General features: G+C 53.4%; 1 protein-coding gene and 1 long non-coding RNA gene across 12 annotated transcripts in view; one reads left to right on the forward strand and one right to left on the reverse strand.

Moving 5' to 3' along the window:
* The window catches only part of PTPRE (protein tyrosine phosphatase receptor type E), a 178,591-nt gene that overhangs the window by 125,687 nt on the left and 26,854 nt on the right, over window positions 1–26,050 (forward strand). For 7 of the 11 annotated variants that reach the window (XM_025274185.3, XM_025274187.3, XM_044935065.2 and 4 more), the window contains 5 exons: window positions 7,726–7,856; window positions 13,207–13,306; window positions 13,616–13,689; window positions 15,974–16,110; window positions 22,147–22,237. In XM_025274185.3, coding sequence (XP_025129970.2) covers window positions 7,733–7,856; window positions 13,207–13,306; window positions 13,616–13,689; window positions 15,974–16,110; window positions 22,147–22,237 — 526 coding nt within the window. In that variant the 5' untranslated portion in view covers window positions 7,726–7,732. Of the gene's footprint in view, window positions 1–7,725; window positions 7,857–8,634; window positions 9,666–13,206; window positions 13,307–13,364; window positions 13,496–13,615; window positions 13,690–15,973; window positions 16,111–22,146; window positions 22,238–26,050 lie in introns of those variants that run through there. The other 4 variants (XM_025274191.3, XM_025274192.3, XM_044935064.2 and 1 more) reach the window with 3 other exon arrangements.
* LOC123331348 lies at window positions 6,313–7,371 on the reverse strand. Its single transcript, XR_006547927.2, has 3 exons — window positions 7,232–7,371; window positions 6,858–6,989; window positions 6,313–6,395 (listed from the first exon to the last, which is right to left on the reverse strand). It is a non-coding gene; the product is annotated as an uncharacterized LOC123331348 (long non-coding RNA).

Genomic DNA, 26,050 nt, shown 5'->3' on the forward strand with positions numbered 1-26,050 from the left:
CTTTTGAAACTTTTGTAGAACTGCAGTTATTGAAAATATAGGTTATGAATAGGAAAGCATTAAAATCTATTCCTACAAAAGCAAGGAAGGAAGAAAACACTTTAATGATGACAGCCCACAAGATGCTAATTTGAAAAAAATTACAATTTTATGAAGAAATGTACACATTAAGGATACTAAAAAATATTTTCAAAGTGAAACATATTAAGAACAGACAAAGCTAAGAAATTGATTAGAACTGGTGAATATGTGCTGAGAATAAACGTTCATATTCTCATTTTATCTTTACATAGTCAGTATAAAAAGGCTATTTTTTGTCCAAAAATATTGCTGTAATGTGTGAGAAGTGTGAAACTGAACATGTCAGTCACTCAGTCATGTCCAACTCTTTTGCACCCCCATGTACTTCAGCTCACCAGGCTCCTCTGTCCATTGAATTTTCCAGGCAAGAATACCAGAGTGGGTAGCCATTCTCTTCTCCAGGGAGTCTTCCTGACCCAGGGATCGAACCCAGGTCTCCTGCACTGAAGGCAGATTCTTTACTGTCTGAACCTGTGTTTAGATATGTTAATTGTGTTTTCTAGAATTTTTCAAAATTAAAAAAAAATAGTTTTGAACACAACTATTAATAGATTTCCATTTTAATACCACCAAAATGCTCTTCAATAATTAAATATTTTAGAAACCACATTGTTGTTCAACCCCATGGACTGTAGCACGCCAGGCTTACCTGTCCTTCACCATCCCCTGGAGCTTGCTCAAACTCATGTCCATTGAGTCAGTGATGCCAATCAACCATCTCGTACTCTGTCATCCGATTCTCCTTCTTTCACTTTTCCAGCATCAGGGTCTTTTCTAATGAGTTGGCTCTGCACTTCAGGTGGCCAAAGTATTGGAGCTTCAGCTTCAGCATCAGTGCTTCCAATGAATATTCAGGATTGATCTCCTTTAGCATTGACTGGTTGGATCTCCTTGCAGTCCAAGGGACTCTCAAGAGTCTTCAACACCTCAGCTTAAAAGCATCAATTCTTGGGCACTCAGCTTTCTTTATAGTCCAACTCTCACATCCATACATGACTACTGGAAAAACCATAGCTTTGACTAGCTGGACTTTTGTTGGCAAAGTAATGTCTATGCTTTTTAATATACTGTCTAGGTTTGTCATAGCTTTTCTTCCAAGGAGCAAGTGTCTTTTAATTTTGTGGCTGCAGTCACCATCTGCATTGATTTTGGAGCCCAAAAAAATGAAGTCTGTCACTGTTTCCATTGTTTTCTCATCTATTTACCATAAAAGTAATGGAACTGGATACCATGATCTTAGTTTTCTGAATGTTGAGCTTTAAGCCAGCTTTTTCACTCTCCTCTCTCACCTTCACCAAGAGGCTCTTTAGTTTCTCTTCACTTTTTACCATAAGGGTAGTATCATCTGCATATCTGAGGTTGTTGATATTTCTCCTGGCAATCTTGATTTCAGCTTGTGCTTCATCCAGTCTGGCATTTCACATGATGTACTCTACATGTAAGTTAAATAAGCAGGGTGACGATATACAGCCTTGATGTACTCCTTTCCCAATTTGAAACCAGTCCATTGTTCCATGTCCCATTCTAACTGTTGCTTCCTGACCTGCATACAGGTTTCTCAGGAGGCAGGTCAGGTGTTCTGGTATTTCCATTTCTTTAAGAATTTTCCACAGTTTGTTGTGATCCACATAGTCAAAGGCTTTGGCATAGTCAATAAAGCAGAAAGAGATGTTTTTTTGGAATTCTCTTGCTTTTTCGATGATCCTGTGGATGTTGGCAATTGGATCTCTGGTTTCTCTGCCTTTTCTAAATCCAGCTTGAATATCTGGAAGTTCTCAGTTCACGTACTATTAAAACCTGGCTTGGAGAATTTTGAGCATTACTTTGCTAGCTTGTGAAATGAGTGCAATTGTGTGGTAGTTTGAGCCTTTTTTGGTCTTGCCCTTTTTTGGGATTGGAATGAAAACTGACCTTTTCCAGTCCTTTGGCCACTGCTGAGTTTCCCAAATTTGCATAGGAAGCACATAACTGTCGTCGTTTTAGCCCTTCCTTCACTCTCCAAAGAGTCCCGGTTTAGATGAGAAATTATAGGACATGCATCCTGAGGGCTCTGAGTGCAGTGGCTTTAAATCCCCAGCATGATAGCTCCTAAACCCTCATCTGCTCCTTTCTGAAGGAACCCCGCCTGTTTTCATAATTGAGAACAATAGAACATGGTGTTTTAACCATGTGTGAGCAGCTGGAGCAGAAGGAAGAAAGCAATACTCTCTTGGGACTGCAGGGGGCAGTCTGACTCAGTCCGTCAGGACACCAGGGCCAGCTGGGAAGGACACTTCCTTCCAGGCCCCTCTGGGCAAGAGGGGTCAGCCAGGCAGCACCTCGTCAAAGACACCAGCTCATCAGGACTCCAGCCCTAAATGCCCTAGTCTCCCCCCAGCTCCCCTCCCCATTCCTAAACTGAGCACCCCAACCTCACCTCTGCCCCTCCCCCATGCCCCCCAGAAAGAATGCAAGACCCCTCCCTTCCAGCCAAGCCCCAGGTCCCGCTCCTGTTAGCGGTCTCCACTGGAATGGCCCACAGCCCCTTGAAAACCAACTTGTCACCCCCCGCAGGAAAGCAGGGCACTCTCTGTGGGATTTCGGTGAGCGTCTGTGGCGTGCTTTATCTCAGAACCTCGGCTAGCCCATCACACGTCACGGGAGCTCAGGAATTGGTAGCCCGTGTTCCTGTTTCATGCTCCAAGCTAAAATGACCTTTATCCTCAGCCTGGGGCCCCCTCTCCCTGTCTCAGCTAATGAACGAAGTCCCCTCCCATCCACCTCCTGGTCCCTCTGACACCCACTCCTCAGACATCGCCTGATTGCCACCCACCTGGATTCCACATCACCTCTCACCTCCCCTCCCTTCCCGTGTCCTGGTTTAGTCCAGACCTACTCAGTCTGTTGCCTAGACCAGCACATCTGTAGTCGTAATGTACGTGCCGTGCTCAGTCACTTCAGTCGTGTCCGACCCTTGTGACCCCAGGGACTGTAGCCTGCCAGGCTCCTCTGTCCATGAGGATTCTCCAGGCAAGAATACTGGAGTGGGTTGCCATGCTCTCCTCCAGGGGGGTCTTCCCGACCCAGGGATCGAACCCAAGTCTCTTGGGTCTCCTGCACTGCAGGCGGGTTCTTTACCACCAGCACCGCCTGGCGTAGAAACCACCCAGGGATCTCCTGAAGGGTGAGAGGCCTTGTGTTCCTAACAAGCTCCCAGGACCACCCTGGGGCAGCAGAGGCTTCCCCCCACACCCCCACAGCCCCCACCCCCATCTTGGGTGGCTCATGAAGGCTTCTATTGCTCAGTCACTCTGGAAACCTTCCTGGCAGCTCCTTACTCAGAGTCAAGTTTCTCAGCTTCAGTCTGTGTGAGATCCATCACTCTGCATATATTTGGATTTCAAACATCTGGAATCTGGACTTCGGCCCCAGGAGCTGGCATCTTTGTTCAATGCCCCCAGTGGTTCTATTAATATAGGTTTGGGGAGGGGGGTTGTTTTGTTTTGGCTGCACCACACGGCTTGGTGGGGGAGGACTTAGTTCCCAAACCAAGGACTGAACCTGGGCCCCGACAGTGAAAGTGCTGAGTCCTAATCTCTGGACGGCCAGGGAACCCTGATGATGCAGGCTGTTGGTGGAAACAAGCCTCTAACAGCAGGCAGCCCGTTTAACCTGGCACTCGAGGGCCATCTCAGCGCAGCCCCGTCTTTCTGCCTTTGCTCTTCTCTGCTTCTTCCTGTACTGGAGCTCCAGCAGAGCAAGCCGTCCGCTCTCTGGACAGTAGGTCAGCCTCCGCCTCCCTCAAGCCTCTGTCCCGCCCCGCTGTGTCCTAGTCGGACCCCTCTGCACCGGGCCTCTGCTACCTCCCACGTGCAGCACAGCCCCCTCCCTTCCCTGGGGCTGCGGCCACACGTCCGGAGCTGGGGGTGGGGTCTCGGAGCGGGGAGACCCTGTTTCCCATTCACCCTTCCAGCTCCCTGGAGCAGCTCTAGGGCAGGGACTGGACCGTATTCATCTCCCCGTTTCCAGGACCAGCATCTACCTGCCCCAGAGTCATTTCCCACAGAAGAGTATTACAAAGGCATCAGATGGAGTTAAGAGGGGCAATTTTAATCCAGGGTATAGCTGGCTGACTTTTGATGGGTGTAAAAACAAAGTCTGCTTTGTTGGAAATAAACCGTTTCGATGATCTCTCTCAGTTCCATAGAGCAGTGTGCCCCATGCCTCGCAGTACTGAACATTTGATGGGCACACAAGTACGGATTAAGTGCAAATCGTTAAAGTTCAGTGTGGGTTTAATTACTGTTTGAAGCATTATTTTTATCAGGTAGCTTGTGTAAACTGGGGTGAACGGCCGAGGACTGGCAAGGCGTCATTGGCCACACGGTGTAAGTGCTCAGTTCTCGGACTCTAGGTGGTGGGGTGGATTTGAACTCTGGAAGGACTGATGCTGAAGCTGAAACTAATCCTTTGGCCACCTGATGCAAAGAGCTGACTCACTGGAAAAGACCCTGATACTGGGAAAGATTGAAGGCAGGAGAAGGAGACGACAGAGGATGAGATGGTTGGATGGCATCACCGACGCGATGGACATGAGTCTGAGTAAACTCCGGGAGTTGGTGATGGACAGGGAGGCCTGGCATGCTGCAGTCCGTAGGGTCGCAGAGTCAGACACGACTGAGCGACTGAACTGAGCTGAACTGAGCTGAGTGTTTAGTGCCCTCTGCTGGTCATACTGGGCAAATCACCTGCTGCTCCCGGAGACACCTGCAGACCTCGTGGTGTCTGATAGCTGATGGGGTGGTCTTGTCTGGCCTCCCCTTAGACTGTTGAACATTTGGAAGAGAGGGTTTTTAAATTAACCTATTGGTGAGAAAAATGTTCCACCTAGGAGTTCTGCCTCTCTGTGTTGTATTAAACCAGTTAATACTTTCTAATTAATTACTCTACAGTTTACTCAAATATTTTTTAGTGATCTCATTTCTTTTTTTTTTCTTTATTGAAGTATCACTAATTTAAAATACTGTTAGTTTAAATTGCACAGCACAGTGATTCATTTTTGTATATATTCTTATATATATAAAAGATTCAGTTCAGTTCAGTTCAGTTGCTCAGTCGTGTCTGACTCTTTGCAACCCCATGGACTGCAGCACACCAGGCCTCCCTGTCCATCACCAGCTCCCGGAGCTTGCTCAAACTCATGTCCATCGAGTCGGGGATGCCATCCAACCATCTCATCCTCTGTTGTTCACTTCTCCTCCTGACTTCAATCTTTCCCGGCATCAGGGTCTTCTTTTTCAGATTCTCTTCCATTATAGTTTATTACTAGATATTGAATGTAGTTCCCTGTGCTCTATAGTAGGTCCCTGTGGTTAACCTATTTTATATATAATAGTGTTAATGTTAATCCAAAACATCTCATTTATTCCTCTTCGCCCCTTGTTCCCCTTTGGTAGCCATAGGTTTGTTTTCTATGTCTGTGAGTCTATTTCTGTTTTGTAAATAAGTTCATTTGTATTGTTTTTTTAGATTCCACATAAGTGATATCATATGATATTTGTCTCTCTCTGACTTACTTCACTTAGTATAATAATCTGTAGGTCCATCCATGTTGCTGTAAATGGCCTTATTTCCTTGTAAAAGGAATGAGTACCATTCCATTGTGTATCTGTACCACTTCTTATTTATCCACATATTAAGAGTATCGTGATAGCACTCAGTAACAATTTATTTAATGCACTGTATGCAGAGCTGCCTGTCAGGGGTTGAGAGCTTTTGCCTCCAATTGTTCTGGGTTCCATTCAGGGCTCTTCCTCTGAACAGAGTTCGGGCCGGTTCCCCCACGGGGCCTCAGTTTCTCAGTCCTGGAGGGATAACTGTGGGGCTGGTACCCATAGAAAAGGTCTGGCACACAGTAGGCACTCACAGAATGAGAGCTGTTTTGGGTGTATGGCTCACTTTCTAAATCTGAAACATATTTTGGGAAAAAAAGAGAGGAAGGGACTGGAAGTGCTGATTGGGACGATGGCAGTTGCTCGGGGATAATTGCTGTAGATGCGCTTGGAATGGTCTCGTTCTAATAGTGGTGATTGCCGGGAGATGATCGGCGCTCTTTTGCGCTCGCTCAAATTACGAGGAACCCGTGTTTCTTGGCTTTGGTCCATTCGTATTTCTGAGAGAGGCTTCTTGCTGGGAAGTGCTGCCTGTGGGCCCGGGCACCCAGGCTGACCAGGGGTGGGTTTATGGATGAAACGGGGGGTGGTGTCCAGGAGAGAGGACGTGCCTGCCCTGGCAGCATCAGATCCCGCTCGTCAGGTGCCACTGCCCGCCTTCACCTGCAGGGAGCAGGCGGGGTTTAGGAAGGCTTTCTCCACCACACAGAGGTCACGTCAGGATTCCCAAGGGCCTGTGGCGTCTTGGCAAACCACAGCACCAAGTGGGAGTCACAGGCAACATCCTGCAGGTCTCATGGGCGAAAGAGCCTTTTTCTCTGTTGAGCCACATCACGGTCCAGGCTTGCCCAGTGCATCATCCATCCACCCAACAGATACTTTCCTCTGCCCCAAGGTGCCCGAGTGGCTCTGCCAGATGAGCTGACCACCCCCTGCCCCAGGAGAGGGCTTCCCTCTGCTTCCCCTGAGAGCTCAGACCCGAGCAGAGCCAGATGCAAGGCTGTCAGCCCGGAGTCGAGAAGCTTAGATGAGATGATGCAGGAACACTGCAGGCCAAGTGCTCGACTGCGAGGAGCAGCAACAGGATGCCAGAACCTCATCCCCATGTCAGCGCTCACACCTCACCAGTGAGGGGACAGAGCTGGGCTTTATGACAGTTACTGAGTCTCTGGAGTGGGGACCAGTGGATGACCGGGCGCTGGAAGTATTCGGGAACCTTTTCCTGTAGCTTGGGTGGGAGGCAGTCCAGGCCAGCACCTGGGAATAAGGGCCAGGCTGTGGCTGCGGTTATGACCACGGGGACAGCAGAGGTGGATCCTGTGCAGGTGGCCGGAGCCCCACTCCCGATCCCCTGGTCCTGTGACCACAGGCCAGTCAACCCACTCTTCCCTGAGCCCGTGATCCTTCCCGAGGGCAGTGATGCTGTCGTGAGGCAGCACAGGAACGCTCCGCCGTGTCCCGGCGGGCATCGAACTGCTCCTACATGTTCAGCAAGTTACCTTCGGCGGCAATCCAGAAGCCAGGGTGAACCGCCTCTTTGAAGGGCTGTGAAGCTGCCACTCAGAATCCCAGGCGGTGTGTTGTTCTCAGAGTCTTCTCTCCCCAGGCACATCCAAGTTCTTGTTTGTCTCCTCTCTCCCCTTAAAACAGACAAACAAAAAAGGAAACTAACCTGAACAGCAGGAGTGTCTATAACCTAAGGGTAGTCATGGAATTCCTAACCAGGCTTGTTCTAAGTTGAAATTAATTCCCAAGTGCAGGTGGAAATCGTGCCAGTACACAGACCTCTCCTGCTAGACAGACCTCTCCCAAAGCACCCCCAGGCCACCCTGATCCCCGGCCCACCCTTTTTTTGTTTGTTTGTTTGTTTGTTTGTTTGTTTGTTTTTGTTCCTGGGTCCCTCTGTGTCTTCCTTGAGCTTCCCGCCTCGTGGAGGCTGGCCAGCCCCAGGTGGGCGGTGGCGAGTCCTCTGAGCCCCTCCTGCCTCTTCCAGGGTCGCTATGGAGCCCTTCTGTCCGTTCCTGCTGGCCGGTGTTAGCCTGCCCCTCGCCAAGGCTCTCAAGGGCAACGAGACCACCACCACCACCACCACTGCTCAGAGCAACTGGACCTCCACGACCGCAGGTAAGACCCCGCTGCCTCTTCCTCTCTGCCCTCCTGCCCCCACGGCCCCCTCCCTCTCCTCCTGATGAGCTTGCGAGGTGATGGGCAGGTAGGTGGCTTCCTCAGCCTGCTTCTGACATTGTGAGTCTGTAAATCAAGCTGGCTAGGAACAGGTACCCAGGATTTGACTGGAGCAAAGCTGGGCACTCAGAAGGCAGCAGACATAAGCCCAGGCTGAGAGTCGGATCAGCTCCAGTGGGAGCAGGAAAAACACTCCACTGTGAGGGACCCAGTTCAGACCAATCCTGAACAAACACTGATGAGTCCATAGCAGGTATTTAAACGCTGGCATGACGTTTGATGACATTCACTAAGAAATTAATATTTTGGATGATGAGATATTGGTATAGTAGTTGGGTTTATTTAAAAGAAAATAAGAGACAAAGGTCCATGTAGTCAAAGCTATAGTTTTTCCAGTAGTCATGTACTGATGTGAGAGCTGGACCGTAAAGAAGGCTGAGTGCCGAAGAATTGATGCTTTCAAACTGTGGTGTTAGAGAAGACTCTTGAGAGTCCCTTGGACAGCAAGGCAATCAAACCAGTCAATCCTAAAGGAAATTTACCCTGAATATTCATTGGAAGGACGGATGTTGAAGCTCCAATCCTTTGGCCACCTGATGCAAAGAGCCAACTCATTGGGAAAGGCCTTGATGCTGGAAAAGACAGAAGGCAGGAGGAGAAGGGGACGACAGAGGGTGAGATGGTTGGATGGCATCACCAACTCGATGGACATGAGTTTGAGTAAACTCCAGGAGTTGGTGATGGACGGGGAGGCCTGGCGTGCTGCAGTCCCTGGAGTCACAAAGAGTCGAACACGACTTAGCGATTGAACGACAAAGCGTCTGTACCTTTTAGAGACGCATACTTGAGTATGCAGAAGAAAGGGATGAGGGGTCTAGGGGTGACCTGGAAAAGAGTGAGTGGCCGGGCAGGAGGTGGGCAGGGCTGTGGACCCACAGGGTTGATCCAAGAAAGTCTGGAGGCAGATCCACGGGGGGTTCTTACTCTAGCCTGTCACTGATTTCATACGTTGGAAGTTAGAAAGGAGGAAAGGGAAAAGAATGCTGGATACATGTGGCAAGAGAAACATGCTAGGTGCCCAGACAGGGAAAGGAAGAGCACACGTCACATGGTCCCACGTAAGCGAGATGCCCGGCACAGGCTGATCGCTGCTGGCGGCCGTGTACGAGTGGCTGACTGGGGCTGGGGTGGGGGATGGGGATTGACCACAGATGGGCAGGAGCGACCTCAGTGGGCTGGTGAAGTTCTAAAGCTGGATGCTGGTGATGGCTGCACGACTGTGAATTTACTAAAACACATTAATTGCGTGCTCAGAATGGGTGTGTTTTATAGCTGGTAAATTTCACCTCCATAAGACAAAGTAAATGCTACGCAAAGTTAAAAGAAGAGCAGGGAAGGAGAGGAGAGGAGAAGCAAGAACAAACGCTGCTGAATCGCCCGCCTGTGTTCACACCTAGCTCTGCCGCTGAGCCTCGGCCTTGAGTAACTCGCTGCACCGCCTTGTGCCTCGGTGTCACCATTTGCGAGATGTGATGATAGTACCCACTTCGGCCAGTGCTGAGCGGATTAAGGGAGATAGCCGTGCTGGGGTGTGGAGGACTCCTCAGTGTTGGCTGTTTGTAGCAGAAGACTGTGCTGGAGGCGGCCTGTTCCCTGGCCAGACTCTCACCGCCCAGAGAGCTGGCTGTCCAGCATCTTTTAGCATCTCCTTCTTGGACGTGTGCCTGACACAGAGGGAGACCCCACTGGGTGAGTTCTGAGCCCCCGAGGAGCTGATGGGGGCATCCTGGGCACCCCACGCCTCCCGGGTAGACTTGTAGGCCTGTCTATGTCTGCTGGCTCCTGCCCGTGGTGGGTCAGCAGGAGCCTGTAACCAGCGGGGGGCTGGACCCCCTCCCCCTGCCCCTGGGACTGTTAGTCCCACCCGGCTACTCCAACCCCACCCCATCCTTCCCCCGAGACTCCCAGACGTAGCACTCCAGGACTTCTGTGATAGGGCTGGGTCAGGGTTCTTCAGAAAAATGGAGTCCACAAGATGTATACTTATGTCTATACTTACACTTATTACAAGGACCTGGCTCACTCGATAGTGGAGGCTGTAAGTCCAAAATCTGCAGAGCCAGTGCCCTAGTTTCAGTCCAGAGACTGGCAGGCTGCTCTAGAAGCAGAAGGCGTGATGCCCCATTTGGAAGGCAGTCAGGCAGGAAGAAGTCCCTCTTACTCACGGGGAGGCTCCGGCTTTTTGTTCTGTTCAGACCGTCAACTGATCGGATGTGGCCCACCCACCGTGAGGAGGACAGTCTGCTTTTCTCAGAATAACAACTCAGACGTTGATTCTCATCCAAACAGCGTCCCTCTAGAAACACCCAGATTACTCAGATATATTAACCAATTATCTGAGCACTTTGTGGCCAGTCAAGTTGACCCATGAAAGTAAGCACCACGACTTGGTCATGGTGAGCCTTCAGGAAAACAAAAACTATCAACTTCCCTCCAGAAAGAGGTACACCAAGGTGATTAGCGTTGGTACCATTCAGCCTGGGGTCAGGAATTCAAGCCCCATCCAGCCTGAGGGCTTCACATGATTTCCTGACTTTGAATAAACCTCCTACAAAGGCCCCTGAGACCGGGCAGAATTGAGGTTCGCTGCTGACCTAAGTCCCCGGCCAGGAGAGCAGTTCCAGGTGCCTGACCTGCATCTTTGGCAACTAGCAGCAGTGTCTTCATGTTGAAACTCCAGAGAAATCCACAGCCACAGAAAAGAGAGACAGAAATGGCAGCAAATAGAAACTGCATTCAGCACACTGCCTTGCTCCAAGCTGGCACTCTGGGTACTGGGTCACTGGAAAGCACTGCAGCCTGGGGCCCTTGGGACGATGCTTCCCTGGGCCAGGCAGAGAGAAGCTGGCCTCTGCTGGCCCAGGGCTCAGCAGCTGCAGGATCATTTAGCAAAACTTTTCAACCTGGCAGAGCATACTTTGCCCCAAAGTAGGGAAGAAACGTCGCAGTGGTGTTGATGCGCCTGGAGGTGGCACCAGGGGCACCACCAGGGTGACTCGCTCCCCAGTCCTAGGCTCACCTAGAAATAAAATGACTGACTGATAACTCAGATCTCTGGGGCAGAGGCTTCCCAGGTGGCGCTAGTGGTAAAGAGCCTGCCTGCCAATGCAGGAGACATAAGAGACGCAGGTTCGATCCCTGGCTGGGGAAGATCCCCTGTAGGAGGGCATGGCAACCCACTCCAGTATCCTTGCCTGGAGAATCTCATGGACAGAGGAGCCTGGTGGGCTACAGTCCATAGGGTTGCACAGAGTCGGACATGCCTGAAGTGACTTAGCACACACAGGGCTGAGGCAGAACCAAGGGGCTTCCCCACCCACCGCTGCCCAGCCCTGCCTCACAGGGCCGTCCATCCCAGTCGGTGGTCTGCACAAGCTGAAGTGTGCAGATGCACTGGTAAGGCCAGAACTCCCAGGACGGCCCCCGACTTTTAATTTCCAAGACCAGATTCCATGCACACCAGTGCACACACATGCACACCTCTCAGGTGTGTGGGCATGTGTATTTGCACAAACATCTGTCCACACCTGACTTGGAGTACTGGCTGCATAGAGTTGGGGGAGATCTGGGGGGAAGGCTGCCCCGAGTAGACCACCAGCCTACTTACCTCCGGGAAAACCCCCCTCTGCTCCCTCTTCTTGGACCCTCAGCCCCACCCAGTCTGAGCTACCTCAGTGTGAAATGAAAACAGAAAGTGACTCAAATTTCCTCTTAGTCACCACACCGACTTCCCATGCAGAGCCCATTGGTGGCCCTGGGTGGGACACAACCCAGCCTGCGGAGGCCCAGTTTGGCTTTCAAAACTGCATTTAGACTGAATTGCTCACCAATATTTAAAAATCCGATCATTTTTACATAAAATTGGAGATTTCTCCTTTTGGTGAATTAGAGAATTAAGCTCTTGAGCTGCATCTTTCCTTGGTCCCAGTGGGTTGGGGTTGAGATATGTCCAGTCCAGCAAGACAGCCAGGCACACCCCCAGCTCTCCCGAGCCCCCCCGGCCTGCTGGTCCCTGGGGGTCCCCACCTGACCTCCGCCTTCCAGAAGAGAGGCAGCTGCGACATCTGACAGAAAGCCAGAGCGGGGAATCCCATTTGCCACTGTGATCGGTCGCTTCTGTCCATGTGCACAGCCCCTCTCTGGGGGCTTGGGCCATTCAGCCCCGGTCCTTGCGGGACTGCCCTGGAATGTGAGGTGCTCCTTGGGGAGTGAGGGCAATTTGGTGAGGAAGGGGACATCCTGAGGAGGCAGGAGCTGAGTCAGTGTCGGGGGAGAAGGTGGGGTCTGAGGGTGGCAGCCAGGCCACCAGAGCCTGCTGGAATTCGGGCTTGGAGGGCAGGTCGCGGGCAGCCATTTTGTGTCCAGGGATGGGGGAACCTGCCGGTGGAGGTAAGGGGTGAAGGGGGAGCAAGGGTGAGTCTGGGCAGGCGGGATCAGGAGGCAGGATCGGGAAACGGGATCAGGAGCTCGCAGCTCTGAGAGGCCGGCTCACCATGTGGCAACAGGTCTGTCCAGCCGAAGGTCAGGCTGCTGGCCTGTGCCCTGAGCTCGTATGGAGGCCTGGGGGGCTCCTCACCTATCCTGGGACAGAGCAGGGGGACGTCTGCACCCCCTCTGTCCTCCATCTCCTGTTATGGGGAGCGTCAGGTACGCAGGACCTGGGGAAACAGGCCACATGGGGGTCTGGGCCCTCCCTACCCTGCAGCAGGGGGCCTCCGGCCAGTCAGGTAACTGGATCCCTGGATTGGGCTCTTCTCGATGACACCTCTGGGCATCTAAGTGGAGGCGCCTGGGTCGATACCAGCGACCAGGATGGTGGACTGCATGGCAAACCTGTGAAGCGGGGAGTCAGCATCCGAGATGAGGGGCTCTGGAAGGAGAGAGTTTGCAACCTGTGTAAAGTTGGGTGCTGGTGTCCAGGGTGAAGGACTGTTGAAGGAGAGGGTTTACAAACTGTTAAGTGGGGTTCTGGTATGAGGAAGAAGGGTCCATAGGGAGGGATTGCTTTGCAAATTGTGAAGCTGGGCGCTGGTGTCCGGGAAGAAGGGCCAATGGGGCAGGGGCTAATCAGTGGCCTGTGAAGCCAGGTCTGGCGTCAGGGAAGAGGGGCTGGTGGGGTGGGCGCCGCTCCGCACACCGTGAGTGAGCCTGGTGCTGGGGGCCGCCCCCTGCCCAGACCCCCACTGCCCTCGTGTGGGAGTCCTGACGGGGGGCCCGCTCCCCCCACCAGGCCCCCCGGCCCCCGGCACGCCGCAGCCCCTGCTGGCCTGGCTCCTGCTGCCCCTGCTAGTCTTCCTGCTCTTTCTGCTGCTCGCCGCCTACTTCTTCAGGTAGGAGTGTCCGGGCCGCTGACTCGCCCCGACCTGCTGGGGAGGAAATGATGTGGAGAGGGAGGCCGTGACTGGGGGCGGGCGGGCGGAGCTGGGTGGCTGAAGGCAGGGCTGCGGGCAGGGACCCGGGACCCGGGCGGGCAGCGGCTCAGCCATGAGCAACAGAAACAGCTTCTCCCGGCTCACCTGGTGGGTATCCCCTGCTGGGTATCCCCTGCTGGGTCACCCCGGGGCCCTGGGCTCTGGGCCGGCTCCCTGGGCTCTGGGCCAGCTCCCTGGACTGAGCCCCTAACAGTCTGTATCTCTAAGGTTCCGGAAGCAGAGGAAGGCGGTGGTCAGTGCCAACGACAAGAAGATGCCCAACGGGATCCTCGAAGAGCAAGGTAAGGGGGAACCCGGACGGGGCTGGGCGGAGGCGTGCCTTCCTCGCAGCTTAACGTTTGAATGATAAACCCCTCCAGCTTTGCGACTCTCATCTGCCATCACCTGGCATCATGCTGTCTTTTATAATCAGTGCTTCCCCGTTTCAGACCTTTCGTCATTTTCTCTCCGGTGTGAAACAGACGTTTGAGGCATTTCAGTTTGTGGCTTTGGAGGGAGACGGTGTTCCACATCCTGTCGTTTTTACAGGATTTTGAAACATCTAACATTTATCAGGGAGTCTTAGATCAGCCTTCGATGAGACGGGTGGGCTCATCACCAACCTTTTCAGAAGGGCCCCCTGGCCCCCGAATCCGCACTGCTTTTCAGGTCAGATGAAAGAAGGGAATTGACGGAGCAACGCGGAGGGTCAGGGGCATTCCCTATCATTTTTCTTAGGTTCCAGATTCAGCTACTGACTTGTAAATGCCCCTTTACAAAGGCACATTGGTGTTCTTCCCACGTGTTGAGATGTCCGAGAGAGGTGCGTGAGGCAGAGGCTTTTAAAAATACCAGTTCACACCAGTGACTACAACTTCCTCAGTCAGCTTGCTGCTGACTGGTTCCGTGGTTTGGGGGAACAGAAGTGCTGTCAGACTTCACCTGAATTGCAGAACTGACCCAGGACTCTGCAAAGAGTTCTCAGTAGCGAGGGACCTCGGCCAGATCCAGGAGGGCAGTTTTGCGGGGCTGGGGGACCCCGCGACCATGCTTAGATGATGGCACGTGGCCTCCAGGCCCCTCCTTCCTGCCTCCTGCTCCTGCCCTGCCCGCCCTAACAGCCCGGATGGGGTGAGGAGGGTGTGGCTGGCGAGGCTGCCTAGCTCATTCTGGAGTGTCCGTCTCTGGGAGGGGTGAGCCCTTGGGGGCAGTTCTTGATGGGGCGTAGGAACAACTCTGCAGGTGGGGACTGGCCCTGCCACGAGTGACAGCAGAGCAATGTGGCCTCGTGGAGGGCAGCGGCTCGTGCTCTAGGACGGGAAGCACACGCCTTGGGGGTCGCTGTCTGTCTCGCTGAGTTTGTGGAGGCAGCTTGTCCAGGGACCCCCTTGCAGTCTGGCCCTTCTCCTTTTCGAAGCCTCTAGCCCCTCCCCCTCAAAAACCCAGGGGTGCTTTCTCTTATTTCTCCTGAAGCTGATGGGGTTTGAGTAACTGTTGCAAAAGTTACTGTCGTTACCTTTGTTAACCAGGACCATCTGTTACAAAGATAAGGCTATGGGGGCCTCCTAACTGGACAGGTTCCCAGTGTGTTACCAGTTTATGCCCATGGGGGCCTCCTATCTGGACAGGTTCCCAGTATGTTACCAGTTCATGCCCATGGGGGCCTCCTAACTGGACAGGTTCCCAGTGTGTTACCAGTTTATGCCCATGGGGGCCTCCTAACTGGACAGGTTCCCAGTATGTTACCAGTTTATGCCCATGGGGGCCTCCTAACTGGACAGGTACCCAGTGTGTTACCAGTTTATGCCCATGGGGGCCTCCTATCTGGACAGGTTCCCAGTATGTTACCAGTTCATGCCCATGGGGGCCTCCTAACTGGACAGGTTCCCAGTGTGTTACCAGTTTATGCCCATGGGGGCCTCCTAACTGGACAGGTTCCCAGTATGTTACCAGTTTATGCCCATGGGGGCCTCCTAACTGGACAGGTACCCAGTGTGTTACCAGTTTATGCCCATGGGGGCCTCCTATCTGGACAGGTTCCCAGTATGTTACCAGTTCATGCCCATGGGGGCCTCCTAACTGGACAGGTACCCAGTGTGTTACCAGTTTATGCCCATGGGGGCCTCCTATCTGGACAGGTTCCCAGTGTGTTACCAGTTTATGCTCACAGGAGCCTCCTATCTGGACAGGTCCCCAGTGTGTTACCAGTTTGTGCCCGGAAACCTGTCGTTACTCAACTCTGTTCCAAGCCTGGAGTGTGAAGGTGCCTAAGCCCTTTGTAGAAGGAGCAGGGGACAGACAGAAAGATGGGTAGGTGGTTGGGTGGGCGAGTGAGCTGGGAGGATAAGGCATCTCTGATTGGCAAGAGCAGGTAACACCAGCCAGAGGGGGCCGTCTATCCATCACGATGAGTGATGAGGGTATATTGTAGGAGACAGAGCTTGACTTCAGCTGCTCATGGTCTGAGAGGAACACCCTCTCCAGCTGCGTCATTCCTCCAGAAGGTTGTCTGTCTGTCTGGTTAGTAAGTCACCGGCCCATATGGGAGCACGGCTCAACGGCCCCCTGTTTCTGTTGACCCCACAGAGCAGCAGAGGGTGATGCTTCTCAGCAGGTCCCCGTCGGGGCCAAAGAAGTACTTCCCCATCCCCGTGGCACACCTGGAGGATGAGATCCGTGCCCGCTCGGCGGATGACTGCAAGCGGTTTCGGGAAGAGTTCAATGTGAGTCTGGGCCCTCTGTCTCGTCATGTGGAAGGGAGCTGGGATGTGGGATGTTGTGTTACATGATAAATTACCCCAAAGGCACAGAACGCTCACATCCACCAAGACGCAGCCCCAGAACCAGGGTTCCAAGGAAACCCGGTTTCTGCCTCAATGCCCTCCGCTGACCCTCATCCCCATTGATAAGATGAGACGGTTGAGGGGGAGCTTCAGAGCCTCCTTCCAAGTCACACACTCTGAGCGATGAGTTCTGAATCAAGTAAGAAGGCAGCACCCTTATCCCAGAGATGCACACGACCAGGGCGAGCGGACCATGGGGTGACAATTTGACGCTGAGAGCTAAGGAGCCCTCGGACCACCCTGCACAACCTCAGTTAGACAGTCGAGGGGGTGGCCGTGAGGGAACATCACCCTGCCTCCACAGCCCTGTGATTCTGCCCGAGTCAGGGTGTTGGTCCTGCTACCGCTGTTTTCGATGAACTTAACAATGGCAAAATGAACGTCCCAGGGACGGGGAGCCTGGTGGGCCGCCGTCTGTGGGATTGCACAGAGTCGGACACGACTGAAGCGACTTAGCAGCAGCAGCAGCAACAATGGCAAAGCTAACTAAGATGAATTTAACCAACTGGTCCAGCCGGCTGGTAGCAAACAGATCCTCCTCTCAACAAAAATACAAGTGTTCAATAATGATACCTCCCCTTAAGTTGCTAATATTTAATGTCCCATGAATTGTGAAGCTGCTAGACAGATAGATGACAGGTAGAGAGACAGGTAGAGAGACAGACAGACAGCTAGATAGACAGACACATAGAGAGATAGACAGGTGGGTGGATAGGTAGATACACACACAGATAACAATAGAGGGATGGAGGGACAGGTGGACAGATAGACACTTGGGTGCCCAAGCAGACAGACAGACACTGGGAAAGGCTGCTCAGTGTTTATCCCTGGTCATGTTTGAGTCTCCGTTTATTCATCTTCCTCATTTCGTGAATGTCCACGCGCTGGCGTCGAGCCTGAAAGTGGGCGGCTTTCCAGCAGGAGGGCCGCCTGGTCCCAACTCTGCCTGTGCCACCCGGCCCCAACGCATCAGTTCTTCTCCTGAAGCCGGTTTCCTTCATCATGAACGAGCCGGGTGGGAAGATGCCTTAATGACCTCCCAGGTCAAACGTGAGGCTGGGACTTTGTGAAAAGCAAAGATGGTACAATTGTGGTCTCTGAAGACAGGGTGACTCCTGCTGCAAGCAAGTGACTTTTCACCCAGAAGCAACCCTGGAAGGAACAGCAGGCTGATGGTGCATTTAGACTGTACTTTTGGCTTATTTTTTTTTTAACACAAGTCCTCTTTTGCCTTTATCTTGCTTCCTTTTAATTGTTTCCAAATGTGTCCCTTTTTTGGGGAAATTAGGTCATAGTGAAAGACAGCTCCAGGCAGTATTGTTTTGCAGCCTCAGCCTGACAGCAGAAGTTAATTCTCCAGTTTTCAAAATGACTATCCAAGTAGGCGGCTGCAGGACCGCTTCCCCACCTCCTTTCTCATCCCGTTTCCTTTGGTATTTGTGTTTCTCCACGTGGAGGCTGGTGACTGGCCTTGCAGAGGGAGGGCTGAGTCAGAAGTCACTGGCCGAGCCACAAATCTCAGAAGTTAGGGCCCGAGAAGAGAGTCAGGCAGGTAAGGCCCTTGTCCCAGATGCAGTGTGTAAGGGGACTCCAAAACACCTCATTGTCTGGATAGATACTATTTTCATACAGCTTTTAAAAATAGATCCAAGCCATCCTGTGGAACAAAATACAATTAATAATTGTAAATAAAGACAGGGTCCCCCTGGTGTCTCCTGTGACCCCAGGCTCTGATGGGGCTTGTGACCCCACCGTTAATTGACCCTGCCTTTATTTAGTAGTTTGATATTTTGGTCATCATGGATTTGTGTGTGTGTGTGTGTGTGTGTTTATTTAGGGGTCTTTTAGATGTTGAAATCAAACGTGATTTTTCTTAACCCCTGGGTTCTTTGGAATACTCCTTTCCGCTTTGCAACCAAAGTGAGCACCTTGCCCTGCTTACCCCATCGCTGCCACTAAGCAGCCTTTCCGGCCACCCCCGCCCACTGCCTCCGCTCAGGGAAGGGCCAAGAGGGAGGGTCTAGAGGTCAGAGTTCAGAGAGGACGTGGAATCTGGTCCTGGCTCTGGGGGAGCCTGAGCAACTGCCCACCCCGCTCTGGACCCCAGTCCTCTCCTCTCTCAAGTGAGCAGGCAGCCCCTGCTAAGAGCATCGCGACCACCACGACCTGCCCACGCGTGGCTCCGCAGGTGCCCACGCTTGCCATGGGCGCACACTCCTCTTTTTCCTTTTCTTGCCCTCTGTCCTGAGCTCCCCACCCAGAATCTGTGCAGGGAAACGGATGGGTCTCAGAGTAGTCGATCCAGAGGAGTTTGGGCTCGTGCGCCTTGGCCAATCGAAGGTGACATGAATTTGAAGTTAACAAGGCCCTGGCTCTGGGATCTGTTTGGAGGGGTGATGGAGGTGCTGAGGCAGGAGGCTGGCTGCCCACGTGCCTGCCCAGGCCTGCTTCTCACCAGCCTGGAGGGCTTGGGCAACGTGCGGCACCTCTGCCTCGGTTTCCTCTCCTGTGAAACGAGGCCCTCCCCACCCCTGCAGGAGTGTCTCAGCCCATGAAAGAGCTAAGGTGTGTGCCCCGTGTCTGCAGGAGAGGGGTCTGAGCACCATCCTGCTCAGGACGACTTCTGTGACGGTCCAGTCAGCTGTCCACTCGCCGAGGTAGAATGCTGAGCTCGCAAAGGCTGTTCCAGGCCCCTGGCTGAGTCTTGCAGGCGTCCCTTTCCAGACAACTCCTCCCAGGAGCCTCTGTCCCTCCCCTGCGGGTTATTTCAAGCCCAGTGCCTGGAACTGACCTAACCCTCAGTGCTGCAGGAAGGCCCAGGGAGGCGCCCCAAGGGGAGGGCCCGGCACGTACACACCAGGATGAGGGAAAGGAATGTGTGCGTGTCTTTGTGTGCAACACACATGTTCCTTGAGATGAAAGGAAGGAAAGGAAAGGAAAGTTAGTCGTACAGTCGTGTCCAACTCTTGCGACCCCATGGACTGTAGCCCGGCAGGTCCTCTGTCCATGGGATTCTCCAGGCAAGAATACTGGAGTGGGTTGCCATTTCCCTTCTCCAGGGGACCTTCCCGACCCAGGGATCGAACCCAGGTCTCCTGCATTGCAGACAGATTCTTTTACCAACTGAGCTACTATGAAACCTCACCTCAAACAAACCAACAACCCTTTTCAGCCAACATACATAAGAGAACAATCGATCACAATTTATTTATCCGTCAGGGGCCACAGGCATGGCACTCACCCTGGGCACAATGGCAGTGGCCCAGGAATGGCAGAGCTCCCCCCAGGAGCCCCCTTATTTGTCCTGAGCCATCGGAGCTCAGAAACGCAATTCCCTGGGTGGCTGACAGGGAGAAATGCTGGCCTGCTCGGAGGGGCTGTTTCTTTCCGTGTGCTTGGAAACGGGGTACGGGGCCCAGGGCGCTTTGCCTCTGTTGACCATGTGGCCCCCTGTGCCGCCGCCCACGGAGTCGGGACGTCACCCCGTGTCCCGGCTGTGTTCTCGGGTCATGGCTGGGGTGTCATAGCCCAGCTCATCCTCACCACTCGGACGTCTCCAAGCCACTCCTTCAGCCCCGCCCCGCACCCCCCTCACCTTCGGAGGAAAAGGGAGACTTCTTTTTTTTTTTTTTAATTAATTAATTGTAATAGAGCATTCTTAGAGCAGATTTGGTTTACAGAAAAATTGTGCAGAAAGTACCAGGTTCCCATACACTCGTTCTTCCTGCACGGTTTTCCCCAGTGATTGCCGTCTTGCCTGAGTGTGTTACATTCGTCACAACTGTTGAATTAATATTGACTCATGATCACAGCTGCAGGTCAGATCAGAGTTCCAGAGTTGCACATTCTGTGGGTTTTAACTAACCCATCACATCATGCGCCGCCCCCCTCCCTGCCATGATGGTCTCATGACTCTTTTTTTTTTTTTTTTTAATTTTTTTTTTAAATTTTATTTTATTTTTAAACTTTACATAACTGTATTAGTTTTGCCAAATATCAAAATGAATCCGCCACAGGTATACATGTGTTCCCCATCCCGAACCCTCCTCCCTCCTCCCTCCCCATTCCATCCCTCTGGGTCGTCCCAGTGCACCAGCCCCAAGCATCCAGTATCATGCATCGAACCTGGACTGGCAACTCATTTCATACATGATATTTTACATGTTTCAATGCCATTCTCCCAAATCTTCCCACCCTCTCCCTCTCCCACAGAGTCCATAAGACTGTTCTATACATCAGTGTCTCTTTTGCTGTCTCGTACACAGGGTTATTGTTACCATCTTTCTAAATTCCATATATATGCGTTAGTATACTGTATTGGTGTTTTTCTTTCTGGCTTACTTCACTCTGTATAAGAGGTCTCATGACTCTTTTATTTTCAGGGCTGGGGTCAAAAATAGCTTTGAGGTGCAAAAGAGAAGACTCTAGAACATGGTAACACATTTCGTGTTGAGGTTTGGTCAGGAAGCTCAGTGTTAAGAGCTCTGATGAAGAGCCAAGAGCTCCCTGCGGCAGTGGAGGTACTGGCCTGGCAGAGACCTTGCCCACTGGCTTGCCCAGGTGCCCACTGGGCTGGCCTCCACACTGACCTGGGCAGAGCCTCTGCCTATGGCCGTTGGGCATGGAGCGGGGAGAGGACACGGGCTGGCAGGGGCTCAGTCAGTGATGGAGAAACCCCCACCCTGGGAGAAGGGGACCCTGACTCAGGACTTTGACTCCAGGCTGGGCCCTAGTCTCCTGGGCACTGACCACCGGAAGCCCCTGCTTGTCCCAACACTTCAAGGAAGATAGTGTCCTTCTCGGGGTCCAGGTGCCAGCTCCAGGTCCCCTCCCACTGTCTGCTGCTTGCCAGGCAGGTGACTCGGACGATTCCGCAACCACCTTGGGGTTCTGTTTGCTTATCTACAGAACAGGAGGGATGGTCTTCGTGTCACCTGATGCTGGGTGGGTTGTGAATGCCGGTGATGCAGCCCTTCCCCAGTGCCCGGCCCATCGAAAATACTCGATAAATGTTAACACTACTTACTCGAGTCCCAGTGGCCCCTGGTTCACGCGACGGTCAGGTTGGATGATGAAGGAGGTTCAGAAGGCTCTTTCCCACTGTGCTCTTGGAGAAGCACCGCCCCCCCCTCAACCCCGAGCATGGACCCTCCCCAGCAGCGAGCAAACGTGGGAGGAGGTTTGGCTCCAACAAGAGCCGAGAGACCCTGAGTGGTGGAAGGGACTAGAAGTCAGGATGGAGGCTCGTACTTGCTATGCTGCCCATCAGCTGTAGGGCCCTAGCAGAGCCCCCAGACCCGATTTCCCTTCAAGACAAATGGAGGGTTAGGGCGGAACATGCAGGCCCCCTGGGATGCAGGTAACTGAGATGCTGACGGGGGGTGGGCCCAGGTCTGCATTTCAAGGAGCCAGCAGCTATGTCTGTCCCGCTGGCCCACGCCGCATCTTTAGGGGAGGACAGTCCTTCAGCATCACCCTCCTCGTCCTCCAGCCCCAGCGTCTGTGTCCTCACCCCTGGAGCAGAGCTCTGCCACGGCCACCTCCTACCTCCCTGAGCTGGGCCTGCTCCAGACCAGGGCTTCTGGGTCCCAGGGGTTTGTTGGCCATACAGGCCCAGTGGTGGCCTGGATGCAGCTCAGGGTCCAGCTATGGGTCATCACTTTGTCCGCATCCCCGTCGGCCCCACTGAAAGGAAGCCTCAGGGAAGATTGGCCTGTGTCTCCATCACGGCCCCCGCCTAGGGCCGGCCCAGTGCCCAAGGCAGAGGCTTCTCTGGGCAGGAGCAGAGGGACGGGCAAAGCCCTGGAGGTAGTTTGCTCAGAGACCCGTTCTCTTGATTCCCGCGCTTGGTAGGGAGGCTCGTAGGCAAGGTGCTGGATTCCTCACGTTTAGTGCTGACTCTGTGTTTTCTTCTAGTCTCTGCCGTCTGGACACGTGCAAGGAACTTTTGAACTGGCCAATAAAGAAGAAAACAGAGAAAAAAACCGATACCCCAACATCCTTCCCAGTAAGATTTTACTCTTTTTTTTTACATGACCGGTGGTGTTCTGACGACACTCATCCTTGCTTTACAGCTCCTGGTGATTCTGCCTGTCCAGGCAGCAGATGCCCAGTTGCTCAGAGGGCAGGGCCCGGGTCAGGACACCTGCTCAGCCTTCGCACATGGGGGTCTGGGTGTCTGTCTCCCACCTGGGGCTCTGAGAGCCTGTGCCATTCGTGGTCTGGCTGCCAAGCCTGTGTTCACTGTTGAGACCTGGGCTGCCTGGGTGGGAGGAGATGGGGGCAAGAGGATGCCACCTGCCCCGGCTGGCAGGGATCCCTCTGTGGACCAGCCTTGAGCCCTGGTCTCGGGCAGCCACTGGTCCCAAGCATCTCCCCATCTTGGACACGGTGCCCCGGGCCACCAGCGTCAAGGCTCCTGTACAGGATCAGGAGCGACAAGAGTTCAGAGAGCTGTCGGGCTTTGGCAGCTCTGTGGGAAGGCTTGAAGCGTCCCAGTCTTTACCACCGCAGCTGATGGGGGTCATGGGTGGGGGGTGTGGCCTCCAGGGGGTGACGGGGCCAGAGCGGACACACCTGTCCAGGGGCGTTGCTGGATGGGCTGTGCTTTGGGGGCCTCGGTGCCGAGTCAGACCCCCAGTGTTCCAAGATGCCTGCGTAGAAGCTGGCCTGGGGGGCAGGGTGGGGTGAGTTGTGATGTCATTTCTCTAGCCTGGGCCCTCCTGTCCACTTCGCCATCAGGCTGGCAGAAGGGCAGCCTCTAGGACCCCGGTGAGTTCACGTTGGAGGCCCGACAAACGGGGGACCTCCCTTCTCGGGCAGAACCTCCGTGGGGCAGAGCAAGCCGGCCTGTGCTGGCCCTCAGCGAGGTGGCTCTTGGGTGGATTTTTAGGACCAGAATTGAGTCCATCGCCCTGTGGGTAAGAGAACCTGTGGTCTACCTAATCTATGTGGTCTCTGGATTTTCAGCACCTGATAGAAGCAATTCATTCCTATTTTGCATGCATAGGATTTATTTGTGCTTTTGGTTTGGGTTTTTGTGTGTGTGTTTGTAGAGTCCACCATGAACTTGGGTCAACGAAAACCAGAGAAATTAACCAAGTAGTCTTTGTCCCACGCATATTTGTAGAGGAAGCCAGGGGAGCGCCAGGGAGATGACAGGTCAGGCAGCCAAGCAGAGAGGGTGTCTTAGACCATGGTCAGGTTCTAGACTCAGAGCAAAGGTCACGCTGAGAGGACTTGCTGTTAAATTGGGTGAGGCATATCAGAGGCAAGTTCCATGGCTTGAACAGCTCAAGGGAAAGAAACGCCATGCAGGAGGTTGGGGATCTTTGGCCTAATTTGCGCTGAATAAAAATTAGGGTATTTGGAAGTTAGCATCTGTTCCTGGTTGAATTAAGTAGCTTAGTTTGCGCTTTGACTGCATGACTTGTGTGTGGAGGGCCAGCTCGCTGCCAGGCCCTTTCCGAGGTTCCTAGCCTACATTTCCCTCTAATTGCTGAGCCGTTTTCCTCCTAAAGGTAACGTTTACTTGGCCAATCAAGAGTGCTTTCAGCCTGAGCTCCATGGAGCGGAGTTAGCAGCCAGGTGTGGGAATTACCTCTGGTGGCCCAGGATGGGGCATCCCCCGCCCCCCGAGGGTCCCCAGCAGGGCCCGGCAGGGCCTGCTTCACGCCCGACGTGTCTAAGCCACGTTCCTCTGGCTTGTATTATGGAAGGGAGCTGGCATTCTCTGCAAGTGTGAAAGTGTGGGTCCTGTCCCAGCCCCTCCCGGCCCAGGAGTATCAGGCCAGAGGAAATTGAGGAGCTGGCGGTCACCACGGGCCCGGGGACTCTGTCCGATGTGAGCATTTCACGTTGGTGCAAGGACACATTTACAGAACCGTGTCCTGGAAACACTGGGGTGTGCCCTGGAGGAGGCCAGCTGGGGGCATCTGGCTTTGGCATCGGTGAGACCCAGGAGAAGCCAACCTGGTTAACCTGGGCAGTTGGCCAGAAGTGCCCTGGGGCAGCTGGATCACGGGAGGGTTGTGCAGGGGGCTCCCAGGCCTGCTCCCCCGACCCTAAGCCTGGGAGACCCTGCTCGTACGCGGGGTGGGGTCGGGTCAACAGGCAGGGAGATGGGCAGGGGCCCAATCCCTCAGCCCCGTATACCTTCCCTCTCCCGCCCCCTTCCCCACGCAGAGAAAGAAAGGGAAAATGTAGTCCCTCAGTTGTGTTCAGCTCTTTGCGACCCCGTGGATTGCAACCCGCCAGGATCCTCTGTCCCTGAGATTTTTCTCAGGCAAGAATACTGCAGTGGGTTGCCATTGCCTTCACCAGGGGGTCTTCTGGACTGAGTGATCCAACCCCCCTCTGCTGAGTCCCCTGCATTGGCAGGTGGATTTTTTACCATGGGCACCACCTAGGAAGCCCTGTAAGTGCATCCTATTTACAAGATGCCCTGGGACAGGAGCCAGTCCTGGCGTGAACCCAGGGAGCTCTGAGGACAGAGGTCAGCGTGCCTGGGGTGTTGAGTGGCTGCGTGTGGGAGCGGCCCCACGCCCGGTGGCGAGTGCGCGTCCTTCTCTTTTCTGGAAAAAGACGCCAACCAGGGATAATTTTAGGAAATGATGTTTTAAGACAGAAGTGTAACGTTTTAGTATGAAAAGACAGGAAGCTCTTAGAACTGCAAGATGCTAAATCTAACCAGAAGGCTATTTTTAACCCCGGGCTTTCTATAGCTGTCCTCAGAAGGGTAAATTGTTCCAAATCATGTTAAACTAGCTTGATGCGTGTTCCACTGGTGCTCTTTCTGCCTCAGGGCCGAGGGTCTCAGGGCCGAGCCTTTGAGGACTGTGAGTTTGGGGTCTGACACCCTGGCTGCCTTCTGCAGGCCGTGACTGCCCCAGACCTGCGCTGACCTGTCCTCCACTAGGAGCAGGGTATGGTGTCCAGACAGCAGGTGTCTGAGCCTGTCCGCTTGTGGTCAAGCCAGCAGCCCTCCGTGTAGAGGGGAGACATCCAGTCTGTGACCAGGATCTTTGCCCCAGACCCACACCACACACTCCCCGTCCTCGGTTAGTTTCAGTCCTCTGGCTACTCAGAGGGGACAAAGCAGGGAGCAGGACGCAGAACTATCCAATAATTAATGCAGTAAATACATGCAGAGTACCCACCGAGTACTGCCCGGCACAGAGTAATAACCCAGAAGCAGCTTGATCCTAGAACCCTGGGCCCAAGTCTGGGCCTCCTTCATACATTTCTACTCCTGTGAGTGGTCGGCCGCTTACACACCAGCATGGAGGCCCAGAGCTGGAGCTGCTCCACTGGAGGGACCCATGAAATGGTCTAACTTCTTTGAGAATCAGAAGGAAATACATACCTAACCCAGTCTGGCTCATGCTCACCTTTATAGCAGCTACTAATGCAGGAGGTGTAAGTGACTCGGGTTCGATCCCTGGGTCAGGAAGATCCCTTGGAGAAGGCAATGGCAACCCACTCCAGTATTCTTGCCTGGAGAATCCCATGGACAGAGGAGCCTGGCGGGCTACAGTCCATGATGTTGCAGAGTCAAACACAACTGAAGCGAGTTGGTACACACACACACACACACACGCGCGCACACACACACACAATGCCGTCATAAAATAGAATGTGTAATTTTTTTCTTTAATGGAGAAAGGGGCCCATGAAGGCAGAAGTGACATGGACCCATGTAAGTCATATGGGGCCTGGTTAAAACCTCCCCACATGTATGTGTACATACATACCACAAACATACACACCACGCTCATGTACATACAACATACTACACACACTGCATACAAGAACACCACTG

Source organism: Bubalus bubalis, chromosome 23 (assembly GCF_019923935.1).
Source record: "Bubalus bubalis isolate 160015118507 breed Murrah chromosome 23, NDDB_SH_1, whole genome shotgun sequence".
Taxonomy (NCBI): Eukaryota; Metazoa; Chordata; class Mammalia; order Artiodactyla; family Bovidae; genus Bubalus; species Bubalus bubalis.